At 36.1% G+C, this 12,983-nt stretch overlaps 1 protein-coding gene across 2 annotated transcripts in view; it reads right to left on the reverse strand.

Annotated features, from left to right (window-relative positions):
* Positions 1–12,983, reverse strand: part of PPME1 (protein phosphatase methylesterase 1) — a 76,428-nt gene that overhangs the window by 41,177 nt on the left and 22,268 nt on the right. For both annotated transcript variants that reach the window (XM_029208604.1, XM_029208605.1), the window contains exons 2-3: positions 943–1,036; positions 134–226 (exon numbers count right to left, since the gene is read on the reverse strand). In XM_029208604.1, the coding sequence (XP_029064437.1) occupies positions 134–226; positions 943–1,036 (187 nt within the window). The remainder of the gene's footprint in view (positions 1–133; positions 227–942; positions 1,037–12,983) is intronic.

Consider the following 12,983-nt stretch of genomic DNA (forward strand, 5'->3'; position numbering starts at 1 on the left):
CTTACATCCCTAACCATCTTATATGAAGCTAAGTGAATGAACACAGAAGAAAGTTAGGCTAGTCAAATTCATCCCCAAGTAAATAATGATTGTGCTAACTAACATTAACTTCCACTATCAACTGCTTACTTACCGTGAACACAGCCCAAGAAAGGGCAGAGTGGCCTCCTCCATGCAGAAGAAGTAGGACTGGACCCTCTGAGCCACTCTTGTAAACTCGAAAAGTGTATGAATAGTTAAAGATAACATATCTAAGCTTTTGCTCACTGAAGTTTTTGATTACTTAGTCATAATGACTGGATCAGAAAACTCAGTCAGGACCAAGCTATAAGCAAAGCTGCAGACTTCCAAACCTAAGAGGCACTTAAGTAGAAGTTTCTGAGACACCAAACCTGTTTTTGAGGCATGGAGCCAGTATGACCACGTTCTTTTTCCCACTTTTTTTTTTAATTATTATTTTTTATTTTGACTGTACCACACGGCTTGTGGGATCTTAGTTCCCTGACCAGGGACTGAACCCAGGCCCTCTGCAGTCAAAAGGCTGAGTCCTAACCACTGGACTGCCAGGGAATGCCCATCACCACTTTTTCAATGGGAAAAAAACTATTCCCTTTGCCCTAATGAGGACACAGTCCCTGGTTTCTAGACGCTAGACCAGTTCAACTCACTTGACTCATGAAACCTTCCCCTCAAAACCTGGGCCCTCAAAAGATATATCAGTTTCAAGAATTTAATTCTTAATCCCTTCCCCATGCATGAGACAATTATAGCCAAATAAGATATTGGCACAGTCTTACAAGAAATATTCCATGTTGTACAAGGAACAGGTAGAGAATGAAAATGAAATAAACAGCAAGAATAAAGAACATTTTAGAAACTACACAAATCTTCTTAGACAATGTTATAAGCCTATTAAAGAATAAGCTATTTTACAAAGGATATATCCTTGCCAGTTTCATTCTCTACTTCTACATCTTCCATGGATTCAAAGTACTGACTCCACGGAACAGGAGAAAAGTCCCGCTTTCTTCCAGGGCTAAGGGAAAAAAAAGAGAGAGATTTCAAGTAAAAATTAGTTATGCATGAAAAGGTAAAATCTTCATCAACAAATATTAAATGTAAATCTGAAATGAAAATAGCAAGATATTTTCTCGTAAAGATATGAAGAGTTTTCATACACAAAGTATTACATTAAACTGTTTTTAAAAGCTCATATATGTATAAAATTTTAGGATTTTAGGAAATTCATTAGTATGTTTTTTTTCATTAGTATGTTTTAATCACAAATATATTGTGTGTATATACACACAACAAAACCTGCTAGTTCTCTCACCTTGTTCTTGGCTATAGGCTCATTCCTATCCTCTCAATCCACTTTAATATTGTTCCTGCTACATTAATTTTTGGTCACTATTGCTTCTTCATACCTTTAATCCTTCACATTTTTTCATGCTTCTTTGTCATCTCCCAACCAATCAATATACAAGCTTCATAGAAGGCAGACTGTCCGTATCAATACCTTGAATTTCTGGGCATTTATCTGAAGAGAAGCTCACACAGAAGTGAAATGACTTATCTATTCAATGTAGCATTGCTTGTAATAGAGAAAAATTGGAAATAACCTAAATATCAACAGGTAACTAAAATAAATTTTGGTACACAGAGAAATAATATTTTGTTGTAAAAAGAAGGAAGCGATTATATATTGATAAAATTCCTTATTTATGGATAAGATACACTGTTAAGTAAACAAAGAAACAAACATGATGCACATACTACCATTTGGGTAAAAATGAGAAATATGCATAAATGTAATTGCTTATATATATTTAGAATATCTCTGAACGAATACTGATATAACACTGATGGTAACCTGGGAGGGGAACTATGACTGGGAGGTGAGAGGGACAATTTTCATTGTACATCCCTTTCTATGTTTTGATCTTTGAACCATGTATTATTTTAAATTATTATATTAAACTATTTTGAAACAAAACAAAAATAATTGATAAATATCTGTTTACAACCTAAGGCTTCAACCTTGGATGGAACACAAGAAAGAAACCCTGAGTCTTCCTCTATTTCCACACAGATTCTTTCCAGTAATGTAGGAAATTTAGCATTCCATCAGCAGCAAAACATTAACTCCTGCCTGACAACTTCTTGTATATGCTATGGGACCGAATTGAGAATATGTACAAAGCATAATACAAAGCTACTTTTAAAAACTTAAGTTAATACAAAAGCACTCTAGGTTGACTATAATACTGGAAAGAATTACAGTGGGGCAGCTGGGCAGTAAGGAATGTATTCTCTCAACAGTCAAGTATTTATCGAATATCTACCTTCTACTAGGCATTGAAACAGGTCAGTAGGTCTCAATCCATGTAACAATAAAATCACCTGGGGAGCTTTTAAAAATACTGATGTTTGGATCTCACCTCTAGAAATTGATTTAAATGGTCTGGGATGTGGCCTAGGTACTGATAATTTTTAAAGTTCCCCAAGTTGAGAGAGAGATGCTAGAAATACAAAGGTAGAATATATGATTTGGAGTGAGAGAGGAGTTCAAATTCCTCACAGTTCATACCATTTCCCTATAATTCCTAACACTTGCAGTATGGACTTGGGCAAATTCAAATTATCTAAATTCTGCCTTGGATTATAATGACTAAGTAAAATAAGATATCCTTTAAAATAATCTAATACATCTGGCATTTGGTAGTTGCTCAGTAAATGGGTAAACCTATCTTCTGATAGAAAAAGTCCCTCTGTGGAAGTAAACTACAACTTTAGCCTAGACCTATTTTTTGGTTTACTGGTTGCACTTGAATTCCTACTGCAAAACTAAAAGCAGACCTATTTTTTTTTCAGTCAGTTATTTATTTATTTTTATTGAAGTATAGTTGATTTACAATATTATATTAGTTTCAGGTGTACAGCATAATGATTCAGAATTTTTGCAGATTATACTTCATTATAAGTTATTACAAAATAATGGCCATAATTCCCTGTGCTATACAATATATCCTTGTTGCTTACCTATTTTATACACAGTAGTTTGTATCTGTTAATCCCATATGCCTAATTTGTCCCTCCCCCTTCCTGCTCCCCTTTGGTAACCACTAGTTTGTTTTCTATATCTGTGAGTCTGTTTCTATTTTGCATATACATTCATTTGTATTATTTTTTAGATTCCATATATAAGTGATACCATACAGTATTTGTCTTTGTCTGACATTTCACTAAGCATAATATTCTCTAGGTTCATCCACATTGCTACAAATGGCAGAATTTCATTCTAAAAGCAGAACTCTTAATTCTACTTATCAGTCACTCACAAACTCATCTATGCATATACTAAAATTTGAGTACATATAACAATCATAACATAGCATGCCAAACCTATTATAATAGATTCTAAGGATCCATGCATGAAATTTTGATGTCTAGAGCTAGGATATCGTAGTAATAGTACCTAACATTTACTGTACGCAACAGTGAGTCACTGTGCCAATTTACAGGCATGATTCTATTTAATTCTGACAAAACTTTGAGTTGTTTTTATCCCCATTTCTCAGATTAAAAAACAGATTTAGAGATACAAAGCAACTTGCCAAAGGTTCTACAACTACTAAGTAGCAGTGACAGGACGCAAATCCAGTTCCATCACTCTTCAAAGTCTCTGTTCTTTACTCGAATGCTACATTAATTCTCAGATTTTTTTTTGTCTCTCACTCTCTCATTTATACTTCTGAAAAGTAATAAGGCTTTATGTAGGGCATATTATCAGAGGTTTCCTTTTCAGAGTCTAAATATGACTGATTTTGCCAAGGCCACAGAAACTTTCCAAGTTGGCCAGGCACTAGTTAAAGAAAAATTACTTCCTACCATCAGAAATCATTCCTAGGAAAACAGCCTCCGCTTCTAATCTTCATTTAAAAAATAAATTTTCAGGGACTACCCAACTTATACAACATATGAGTAATTCCCATTTAGTTAAAAAGCCAATAATCTATACCTCAAAATGTTGCTCCTACTCCCACAGAGATCTTTCTGGCATACTCCTAACATCTGCATTTGAACACATAATTGTTTATATACTCCATGACTTCAGGAAATTTTGCACAAGGTTAGATAAGAAGTAGAATATGAATCTTTATATTCTAGTCAGAAAGAATACTCTGTATTTTAGAGTTGAAGTTTTGGTTCTTTTAAAAAATAGTTTCTTATTCTTTTATGCCTAGCTACTTTATGGTCATTACAGCCTGTGTAGGCTCTTTTTAATTATAATTTTTTATTTTATTATTTACTTATTTATTTAGCCACGCCACGTGGCTTGCAGGATCTTAGTTCCCAACAAGGGGTTGAACCCAGGCCAAGGCAGGGAAAGCGTTGAGTCCTAACCACTGGACCGCCAGGGAATTCCCTACTTATAATTGTTTTAAATGAATTAATTACTGACTTTTTTCTCCATGGGCTCATAATGAAAGAATTCTGAAATAAGAACTTTCAAAAGCATAACAAGGTTAAGTTATACTTTAAAAATAAGGATTTATTCACCAAGAACCTATTATATGTATCAGGCTTGTGACTGAGGTGGGGTGGTAGGAGATGCTGGGATTACCATAAAACTAGTGAGACAATGCCTCTGCTCTCAAGAAGCTAATATCAAATACCTAAATATCTAACATAATGTACAGATAAATACTTTAAATAGCCTAAGAGGTACAGCTAAAGTGCTGTGAATGTTCAGAGGGAATAAAGATTACTTTCAGCTTGGGAAATAGAGACTTCAAAGAAAAAATAATATTTAAGCTATGCCTTAAAGGACAAACAGAATTTGGACTGATGATGGAAGCAGAGAAATAGGGAGGGGTAAGGCAGACATTTCAGGGAGAGAGAAGGGCACAAATAAGTACCCGGTATGATGCCTGTCATGGGGGTACTATTAAAAAACAAAGTAAAAAAATAAATGCAATAAGGTGGGAATAAGTACAGCAGTTTTGAAAACTAAGAGCTGATACAAGTAAAAGCAGATAGTGGAGAAAGAATAATAATAAAGTACAAAATATATGATCTTTTTCTGTTATTTGTGTGTTAGGGTCCCAAAAGCCAAATAGGGTTTGAATGGTATTGTAGAAAATGAGCAGCCAATAAAATGCACAGATTAAAGTATTTCAGAAAGATCAATGTGGTGAGAGGTACAAGATGGACTTGGTTCTGGAAAACAATATGTTGCAATAACCTGGGTAGGAAAAGATGGGAGTATAGACTGACAATGAAATTTAAAAGGAGGAAAACACAGAAAGAACTTTCAAAAAGGCAATCAACAAATCTCAGGAATGTTCAAGATATGGAAGATGACTGACAGTAGAATCAAAGTCATTCTAAAGTTCTGAACTAATAGATGAATTACTAAGTCCAACAATTTATAAATAAAAATCTACTTTGGGGGACTTTGCTGGTGACACAGTGGTTAAAACTCAGTGCTCCCAATGCAGGGGGCCCAGGTTCAATCCCTGGTCAGGGAACTAGACCCCACATGCATGCTGCAACTAAGAGTTCACGTGCCACAACTAAGGAGCCTGTGTGCCGCAACTAACAAGCCTGCCGGCTGCAACTTAAGACCCAGCACAACCAAATAAATAAATAAAAATAAGAAAAAAAATTATTAAAAAAGTAATAAAAATCTACTTTGGGAGGTAAATGTATACAAAATTTTTGATGTCAGAAAAAAGTTTATTTCAAACCTAACAAAATAAATGTATCATTTCCTCCCATCTCCTGCTACCAGAGGAAGGAGTTCGGCAGCCAAGGAACAAAGTAGTACTATAAGAGACACACAGGAAATATGGCTTCTACCTAACCCATGTGAATCAAGTGTGTTTATGGACCCTTTGCTATTCTCATAGACCCTGTTCAGAATCTGATGAGTGATGAGCCCTCACTCTAGAAAAAAATTCATACACATATATTTCGTATACAATTTCCTGGCTTCAAGAAACCCATCTATGAATCTCAAATTAAGAACCCTTGGCCTAACATGAAAAGATGCTCATCATTGCTAATTATTAGAGAAAAGCAAATTAAAACTACAATGAGGTACCACCTCACACCAATCAGAATAGCCATCATTAAAAAGTCTACAAATAATAAATGCTGGAGAGGGTGTGGAGAAAGGGAACCCTCTTACACTGCTGCTGGGAATGTAAATTGGGACAGTCATTATGTAAAACAGTATGGAAATTACTCAGAAAAGTAAAAATAGAGGCGCCATATGATCCAGCAATCCCACTCCTGGGCATATACCCAGACAAAACTATAATATGAAAAGATACAAGCACCCCTATGCTCACAGCAGCACTATTTACAATAGTTAAGACATGGAAACAACCTAAATGTCCCTTGACAGATGAATGGATAAAGAAGATGTGGTACATATATACAATGGAATATTACTCGGCCATAAAAAGGAATGAAATAATGCCATTTGCAGCAACATGGATGGACCTAGAGATTATCATACTAAGCAAAGTAAGTCAGAAAGAGAAAGACAAATACCATATTGTATCACTTATATGTGGAATCTAAAATACAACACAAATGAACATATCTATGAAACAGAAACAGACTCACAGACAGAGAACAGACTTGTGGTTGTCAAGGGTGGGGGCCTGGGGGAGAAAAGGATTTTGAGTTTGGGATTAGCAGATGCAAACTAGTATATATAGGACGGATAAACAACAAGGTCCTACTGTATAGCACAGGGAACTATATTCAATATCCCATGATAAACTATAATGGAAAAGAATATGAAAAAATATATATATATTTATAATTGAGTGACTGCTGTACAGCAGAAATTAACACAACACTGTAAATCAACTATACTTCAAGAAAATTTTTAAAAAAAGAACCCTTGGCCTATATATGAACCTTAACAATCTATTTCCAGCAGAAAGAGGAAAATTTTTAAAGAGGAAGAAGAGAATGAGGGGCTACTCCACCCTTAAAACTTTCTAAATATAAATTAATTTTCCATTTACTAGAGACTAAAGATTTGTTTTCATATCCCATTTCTCCCTTTATTAACTGTGTGACCTTGGGCAAGTCACTTAACTTCTCCAGGCCTGAGTTTCTTCATGTCAGATAGGGTTATAGCATCAGTTTTACACGCTTTGTTATGAGGATTAAAGTAGTCTTCTTATGCTTTGGTTACCCTCAAATTAGCCTGTTCTATTTTTGTCATACAACTAGTCATTGCCTAAAATTAGTGTGTTCCTGTATTTGTTATTATCTTTCACTCACTCCACCTAATTTGCTACTGTTTGAGATCCATGAGAGCAAGAATGTTCTCCATTTGTTCACCAGTGTACTCTCAAAGCCTGACACACTGATGATTATCTGTTGACAGTATGAAATAAACTAATGTGCATAAAGTACTTAGCTTGGTGTCTTATTATTATTACTATTACTATTATTATTATGCTTTGAGGTTAATAAACAGAATCCTCCTTACTGAATCCTGATAAGGCTTCCAATGAAAGGAAATGGGACATTACAAAGCTACACTAATCAAGACTGTAGTATAAGCATGAGAGTAGACATACAGATTAACTGAACAGAATTCAAAGTCCAGAAATAAACTCTAACCTTTACATCAATAGTGGTTCAACAAAGGAGCCAAGACAATTCACTGGGGAAAGAACAGTCCTTCCAACAAATGAAGTCAGGACAACTGCAAAAGTATTCATGCAGAAGTATGAGAATCTAGACCCTTTTCCTCTTACTATATACATAATTAAATCAAAGTGGATCACAAACCTAAATGTAAGAGCTAAAACTATAAAACTCTAAGAAGAAAACACAGGGGTAAATATTGTGATCTTGGGTTAAGCAACAATTTCTTAGATACAACACCAAAAGCAGAAATGATAAAAGAGAAGATTTAGGAGTTGGATTTCACCAAAATTAAAACTATTTATTAAAACTATAAGGACTGGGCTCCACTGGTGGCGCAGTGGTTAAGAATCCGCCTGCCAAAGCAGGGAATAAGGGTTTGAGCCCTGGTCTGGGAAGATCCCACGTGCCACGGAGCAACAAAGCCCGTATACCACAACTACTGAGCCTGCACTCTAGAGCCCGCGAGCCACAGCTACTGAGCCCTCGTGCCACAACTACTGAAGCCCGCATGCCTACAGCCCATGCTCTGCAACAAGAGAAGCCACTGCAATGGGAAGCCTGCGTACCACGATGAAGAGTAGCCCCCACTCGCCGCAACTAAACAAAGCCCATGCAGCAACAAAGACCCAATGCAGCCAAAGAAAAAAACACCACAAACTATAGAGACTTCCCTGGTGGTGCAGTGGTTAAGAATCTGCCTGCCAATGCAGGGGACATGGGTTCGAGCCCTGATCCGGGAAGATCCCACATGCCGCAGAGCAACTAAGCCCGTGTGCCACAACTACTGAGCCTGTGCTCCAGAGCCCACAAGCCACAATACTAAGCCCACATGCCACAACTACTGAAGCCCGCGCGCCTAGAGCCAGTGCTCTGCAACAAGAGAAGCCACTGCAAGGAGAAGCCCGTGCACCGCAACAAAGAGTAGCCCCCGCTCGCCAGAACTAGAGAAAGCCCACATGCAGCAACGAAGACCCAACGCAGCCAAAAATAAATAAATAAATTTAATTAATTAAAAAAACACTATATATATTTTTACAGTATGGCTATGTACAGATTACCTCAGGTTAAATTTTATTTCCAATAATTATAAGCTTTGTGACCATTATTAGCAAGTTATTTCTGCCTTAATTTCCTCAACTGTAAGCTCTGAAATGTGATTTACAAGCAGGCACATAAGTACTTCATAAAGTGTTAGTTATTACAGAAACACTGTTCATAGCTAAGCCACACAGTATACTGATATTTTCTTTCTTGTAAAACTTTTGTCCAGAATAACTGTCTTTTATTTTGTTTACTGAGGTTTCTATTAAACTATCACTAATTGCTTCCCCAAACCTTTTAATAGACAAAAGACATTAATAGGCATTTCACAAAAGAGGAAACACAAATAGCCTATAGACACATTAAAAGGTTCCCAATTTCATTCATAGTCGAGACATAATTTTTTTAAAAACAGGAGAAAATCAAACTTTAACAACATGTATATAGGGGAGAGACCAGGAAAATTGACTCACTCCAAAAGACATAAAATGTTAAATCACAGTAAGGTATAATTTCACACCCAGCATGTTGACAAGATATAAGAAGCCAAACATTACCACATTCTGGGGAGGATACGGATCAGATGGAACTGTCATCCACTGCTGGTGGGAGTGTAAATGGGGAAAACTGTTTGGAAAACAGTGAGGCATCACCTGGTAAAACTGAACAGGTGTCCTTCAATCTAGCAGTTTCAGTTTACAGAGAAACGCCTGTACTTAAGTACTAAGATACACATAAAAGGATGTTCACAGAAGCATTTCCATAAAAGCAAAGAATAACAAGCAAGCTAAATGTTCACTATCAGTAGAATATACAAATTGTGATATATTCAGACAGTTGAATATGGCACTGATGTGAAAATGGATGTGCTAGAATTACATGCAATAACATGGATGAATCTCAAAAGTATATTTGGAAAAAGATATAAGCACAGAAGAATAAATGCACTATGATTCCATTAGTAATAAAGTTCAAAAACAGGCAAACCTAAGTAATATGTTTTTATGAATAGGTGGTAAAAATATAAAGAAAAGCAAGGGAATGATAAGCATGCAATTCAAGGCTGTGGAGAGTGGAAATGCTCTTGTGGAGAGGCAATGAGCTTCTAAAGTGCTGACAAACTAACACAACATTGTAAAGCAATTATACTCCAATAAAGATGTTAAAAAATTTTTTTTTAATTAAAAAAAAGGTTCTATGTCATAAGCTAGGTGGTGAATACATGGGAATTTATTTTATTCTTCTTTAAACTGTACATATTTTTTAAACTTTTCTTTATATTTCATAATTAAACATTTTTAAGAGAAATTTATAAATCTATAAAATTTATATAAATTTATAATTTGAGAAATCTATAAAACTTCTCTTAATATGGTCAACCACATTAAATGATCTATCAGGTTCATTTTTTTCTTTGGAAACTCCCTTCTCTGGCACCGTCTACTCATCTGCTCCAAATGAGACTGCTTGCTCTCTGGAAAGAATGAATTCCTGTCATTTCATCATCATCCTGGAATTGAATTCCCCTTGCCTTTCTTCTGCGTTGAATCCCTGATTCCCATATCCCACATTTTTCTTGATGCACTCTTTTTCTTTTTAATTCTATTTTTAGCTGTGTTGGGCCTTTGTTGCTGCGTGCAGGCTTTCTCTAGTTGTGGCGAGCAGGGGCTACTCTTCGTTGTGGTGCACGGGCTTCTCACTGCAGTGGCTTCTCTTGTTGCGGAGCACGGGCTCTAGGCATGCAAGCTTCAGTAGTTGTGGTACGCAGGCTCAGTAGTTGTGGTGCGCAGGCTCAGTAGTTGTGGCACACGGGCTTAATTCCTCCACGGCATGTGGAATCTTCCTGGACCAGGGCTCAAACCCGTGTCCCCTGCATTGGCAGGCGGATTCTTAACCACTGTGCCACGAGGGAAGCCTGATACACTCTCTCATTTGATGGAACACATCCTCCATTAGCTTTCTGAGAAAGAGGGATTAATTTTGAAACTCTGCATGTCAGGAAATGCTGTTACCCATTTTTACACTTGACTGACAGCTTTTTCTGGTATAGAAATTTTGTCAGGGGCTGTTTCCATCATCGATAACTAGGCGCCTTGGTAGATCCAACTTGGGAAATGTTGGCTAAAATTATATGTATGTGTGTATAAAAATATATGAATATATAAAAATAGCTATATATAAGATATTTATATAATTATACTGATTATATTTTTTAAATATACATAAGGAATTCCCTGGCGGTCCAGTGGTTAGGACTTGGCACTTTCACTGTCGTAGCCCAGGTTCAATCCCTGGTCAGGGAACTAAGATCCCACAAGCTGTGCAGCCAAAAGAAAATAAATAAATAAATGGTCTTATATTCATTCCTTCTTTTTAAATGAGGCTGGCAAGAAAGTAAGGAATATGGAATACTGAGGCCAAAAGTTAAGTGAAGATGGGAACTCAGAGAGGCATTCAGTCCATTAAAGCTGGCTTTTATCTTAATGGCATTTGCCGACCAGCTGAACCTGAGGTTTTGGGGGTTTCCTGGGGCACACAGAACAAGACACAAAGCACAAGGTGGGAATCCTTGGTGGAAAGGCCAGTAGAAGTTATTTTTCCCATAAAGCTGAGATCTCAAAGGATCATATCGTCAGTGAAAGGGTAAAATAGTAATGCTCTGCTCTCTACTCTAATCTCAGGGCTAAAAGAAAAAAAAAATACATGTCTTGAAACTTGGCATTGTATGAATGGGAGAAGAGAGAAAAAAAATAAAAAGTCTTTCTCTGATGAAACTGTAACCACAGACAACTCTTAAACTGATTTTAGCTAAATTCATACACTTAAATATTCGAGTAAGTTTCAAGTTGAGAATTTAAAGTGAACCCAGACCAGCAGTGACCTCAGGAACCCAACAGAAACAAAGGCAAACCCTCTCTGAAGGAATCAACCTTCATTCCAGGACCAAGAACTCACACAGATAAAGTTCCAAAGCACATGACCATCTCACAGTCAAAAACCATAAAACATGTGAGGAAACAGATGTATAAAGGCTTCATATATTGAAATTATATGGTAGAATATAAAATAACTGTTTCATGTGTTTAAAAAATAATAGAAACCTGAAACAAATACAACTTCTAAGATGAAAAGAATAGAATTAAAAAGAAAATGATCAGTTTAACAGCTAAGGAGAAAGGTAAACTAATACATCTGTTCAGATATATCTGGATACATCTAGAATGCAACATAAAAACAAAAGATGAAAAATATGGAAGAAGTTAAGAGATATGCAGGAAACAGAAATACGTTTTACATATGTCAAATCAGAGTTATAACAGGAAATTAGAGAACGGATAAAGGTTTGAAGAGTAGTAGCTGAAGTTTTCATAACTGAAACTACCAATCACAGATTCCTGAAGGTCAACAAAACACAAGATTTTAAGAGAATTACCATATTATGGTAAAAGTACACAACATTAAAGACAATTATGTTAAAATCAGTCCCTACTCCCCAAAATGCAAAATGATGTACACATTAATTTGTTCATTTCAGTACTATTTGAAATAGAAAATGATAAAAAGAACCCAACATCCATCAATAGGGAAACTGGTTGAATAAACTCTGTTATATTCACACAATAGAGTTCTATGCAGCTGCAGAAAATAAAAAAGAATAAGAAATCTTTATATACTGTTAAGGAGTGATCAGGATATATTAAATTTTAAAAAGTAATATGCAGGGACTTCCCTGGTGGCATAGTGGTTAAGAATCCACCTGCCAATGCAGGGGACACGGGTTCAAGCCCTGGTTCAGGAAGATCCCACATGCCGCAGAGCAACTAAGCCCGTACGCCACAACTATTGAGCCTGCACTCTAGAGTCCACAATCCACAACTACTGAAGCCCGCGCACCTAGAGCCCATGCCCTGCAACAAGAGAAACTACTGCAATGAGAAGCCCATGCACCGCAGTGAAGAGTAGCCCCCGCTCACCTCAACTAGAGAAAGCCCGCACACAGCAACAAAGACCTAATGCAGCCAAAAATAAATAAATAAATTAAAAAAAAAAAGTAAAGCAGAATGGTATATATGTTATCTTTTATCTAAGAAAGAAGGGGATATAAATATATAAACTTTTTTTAAGTGGAAGGATTAAACAAAAAATAATGAAAATAGTTAATCTGTAGGGTACCAGAGGGAAAAAGGACAGATGCTATACTTTTCTGAATACACTATTATAGTTCCAATTTTGGAGTCATGTAAATAATTTTACTT

This window comes from Monodon monoceros, unplaced genomic scaffold, assembly GCF_005190385.1.
Source record: "Monodon monoceros isolate NGI ecotype Baffin Bay Population unplaced genomic scaffold, NGI_Narwhal_1 Super_Scaffold_7, whole genome shotgun sequence".
Lineage (NCBI taxonomy): Eukaryota > Metazoa > Chordata > Mammalia > Artiodactyla > Monodontidae > Monodon > Monodon monoceros.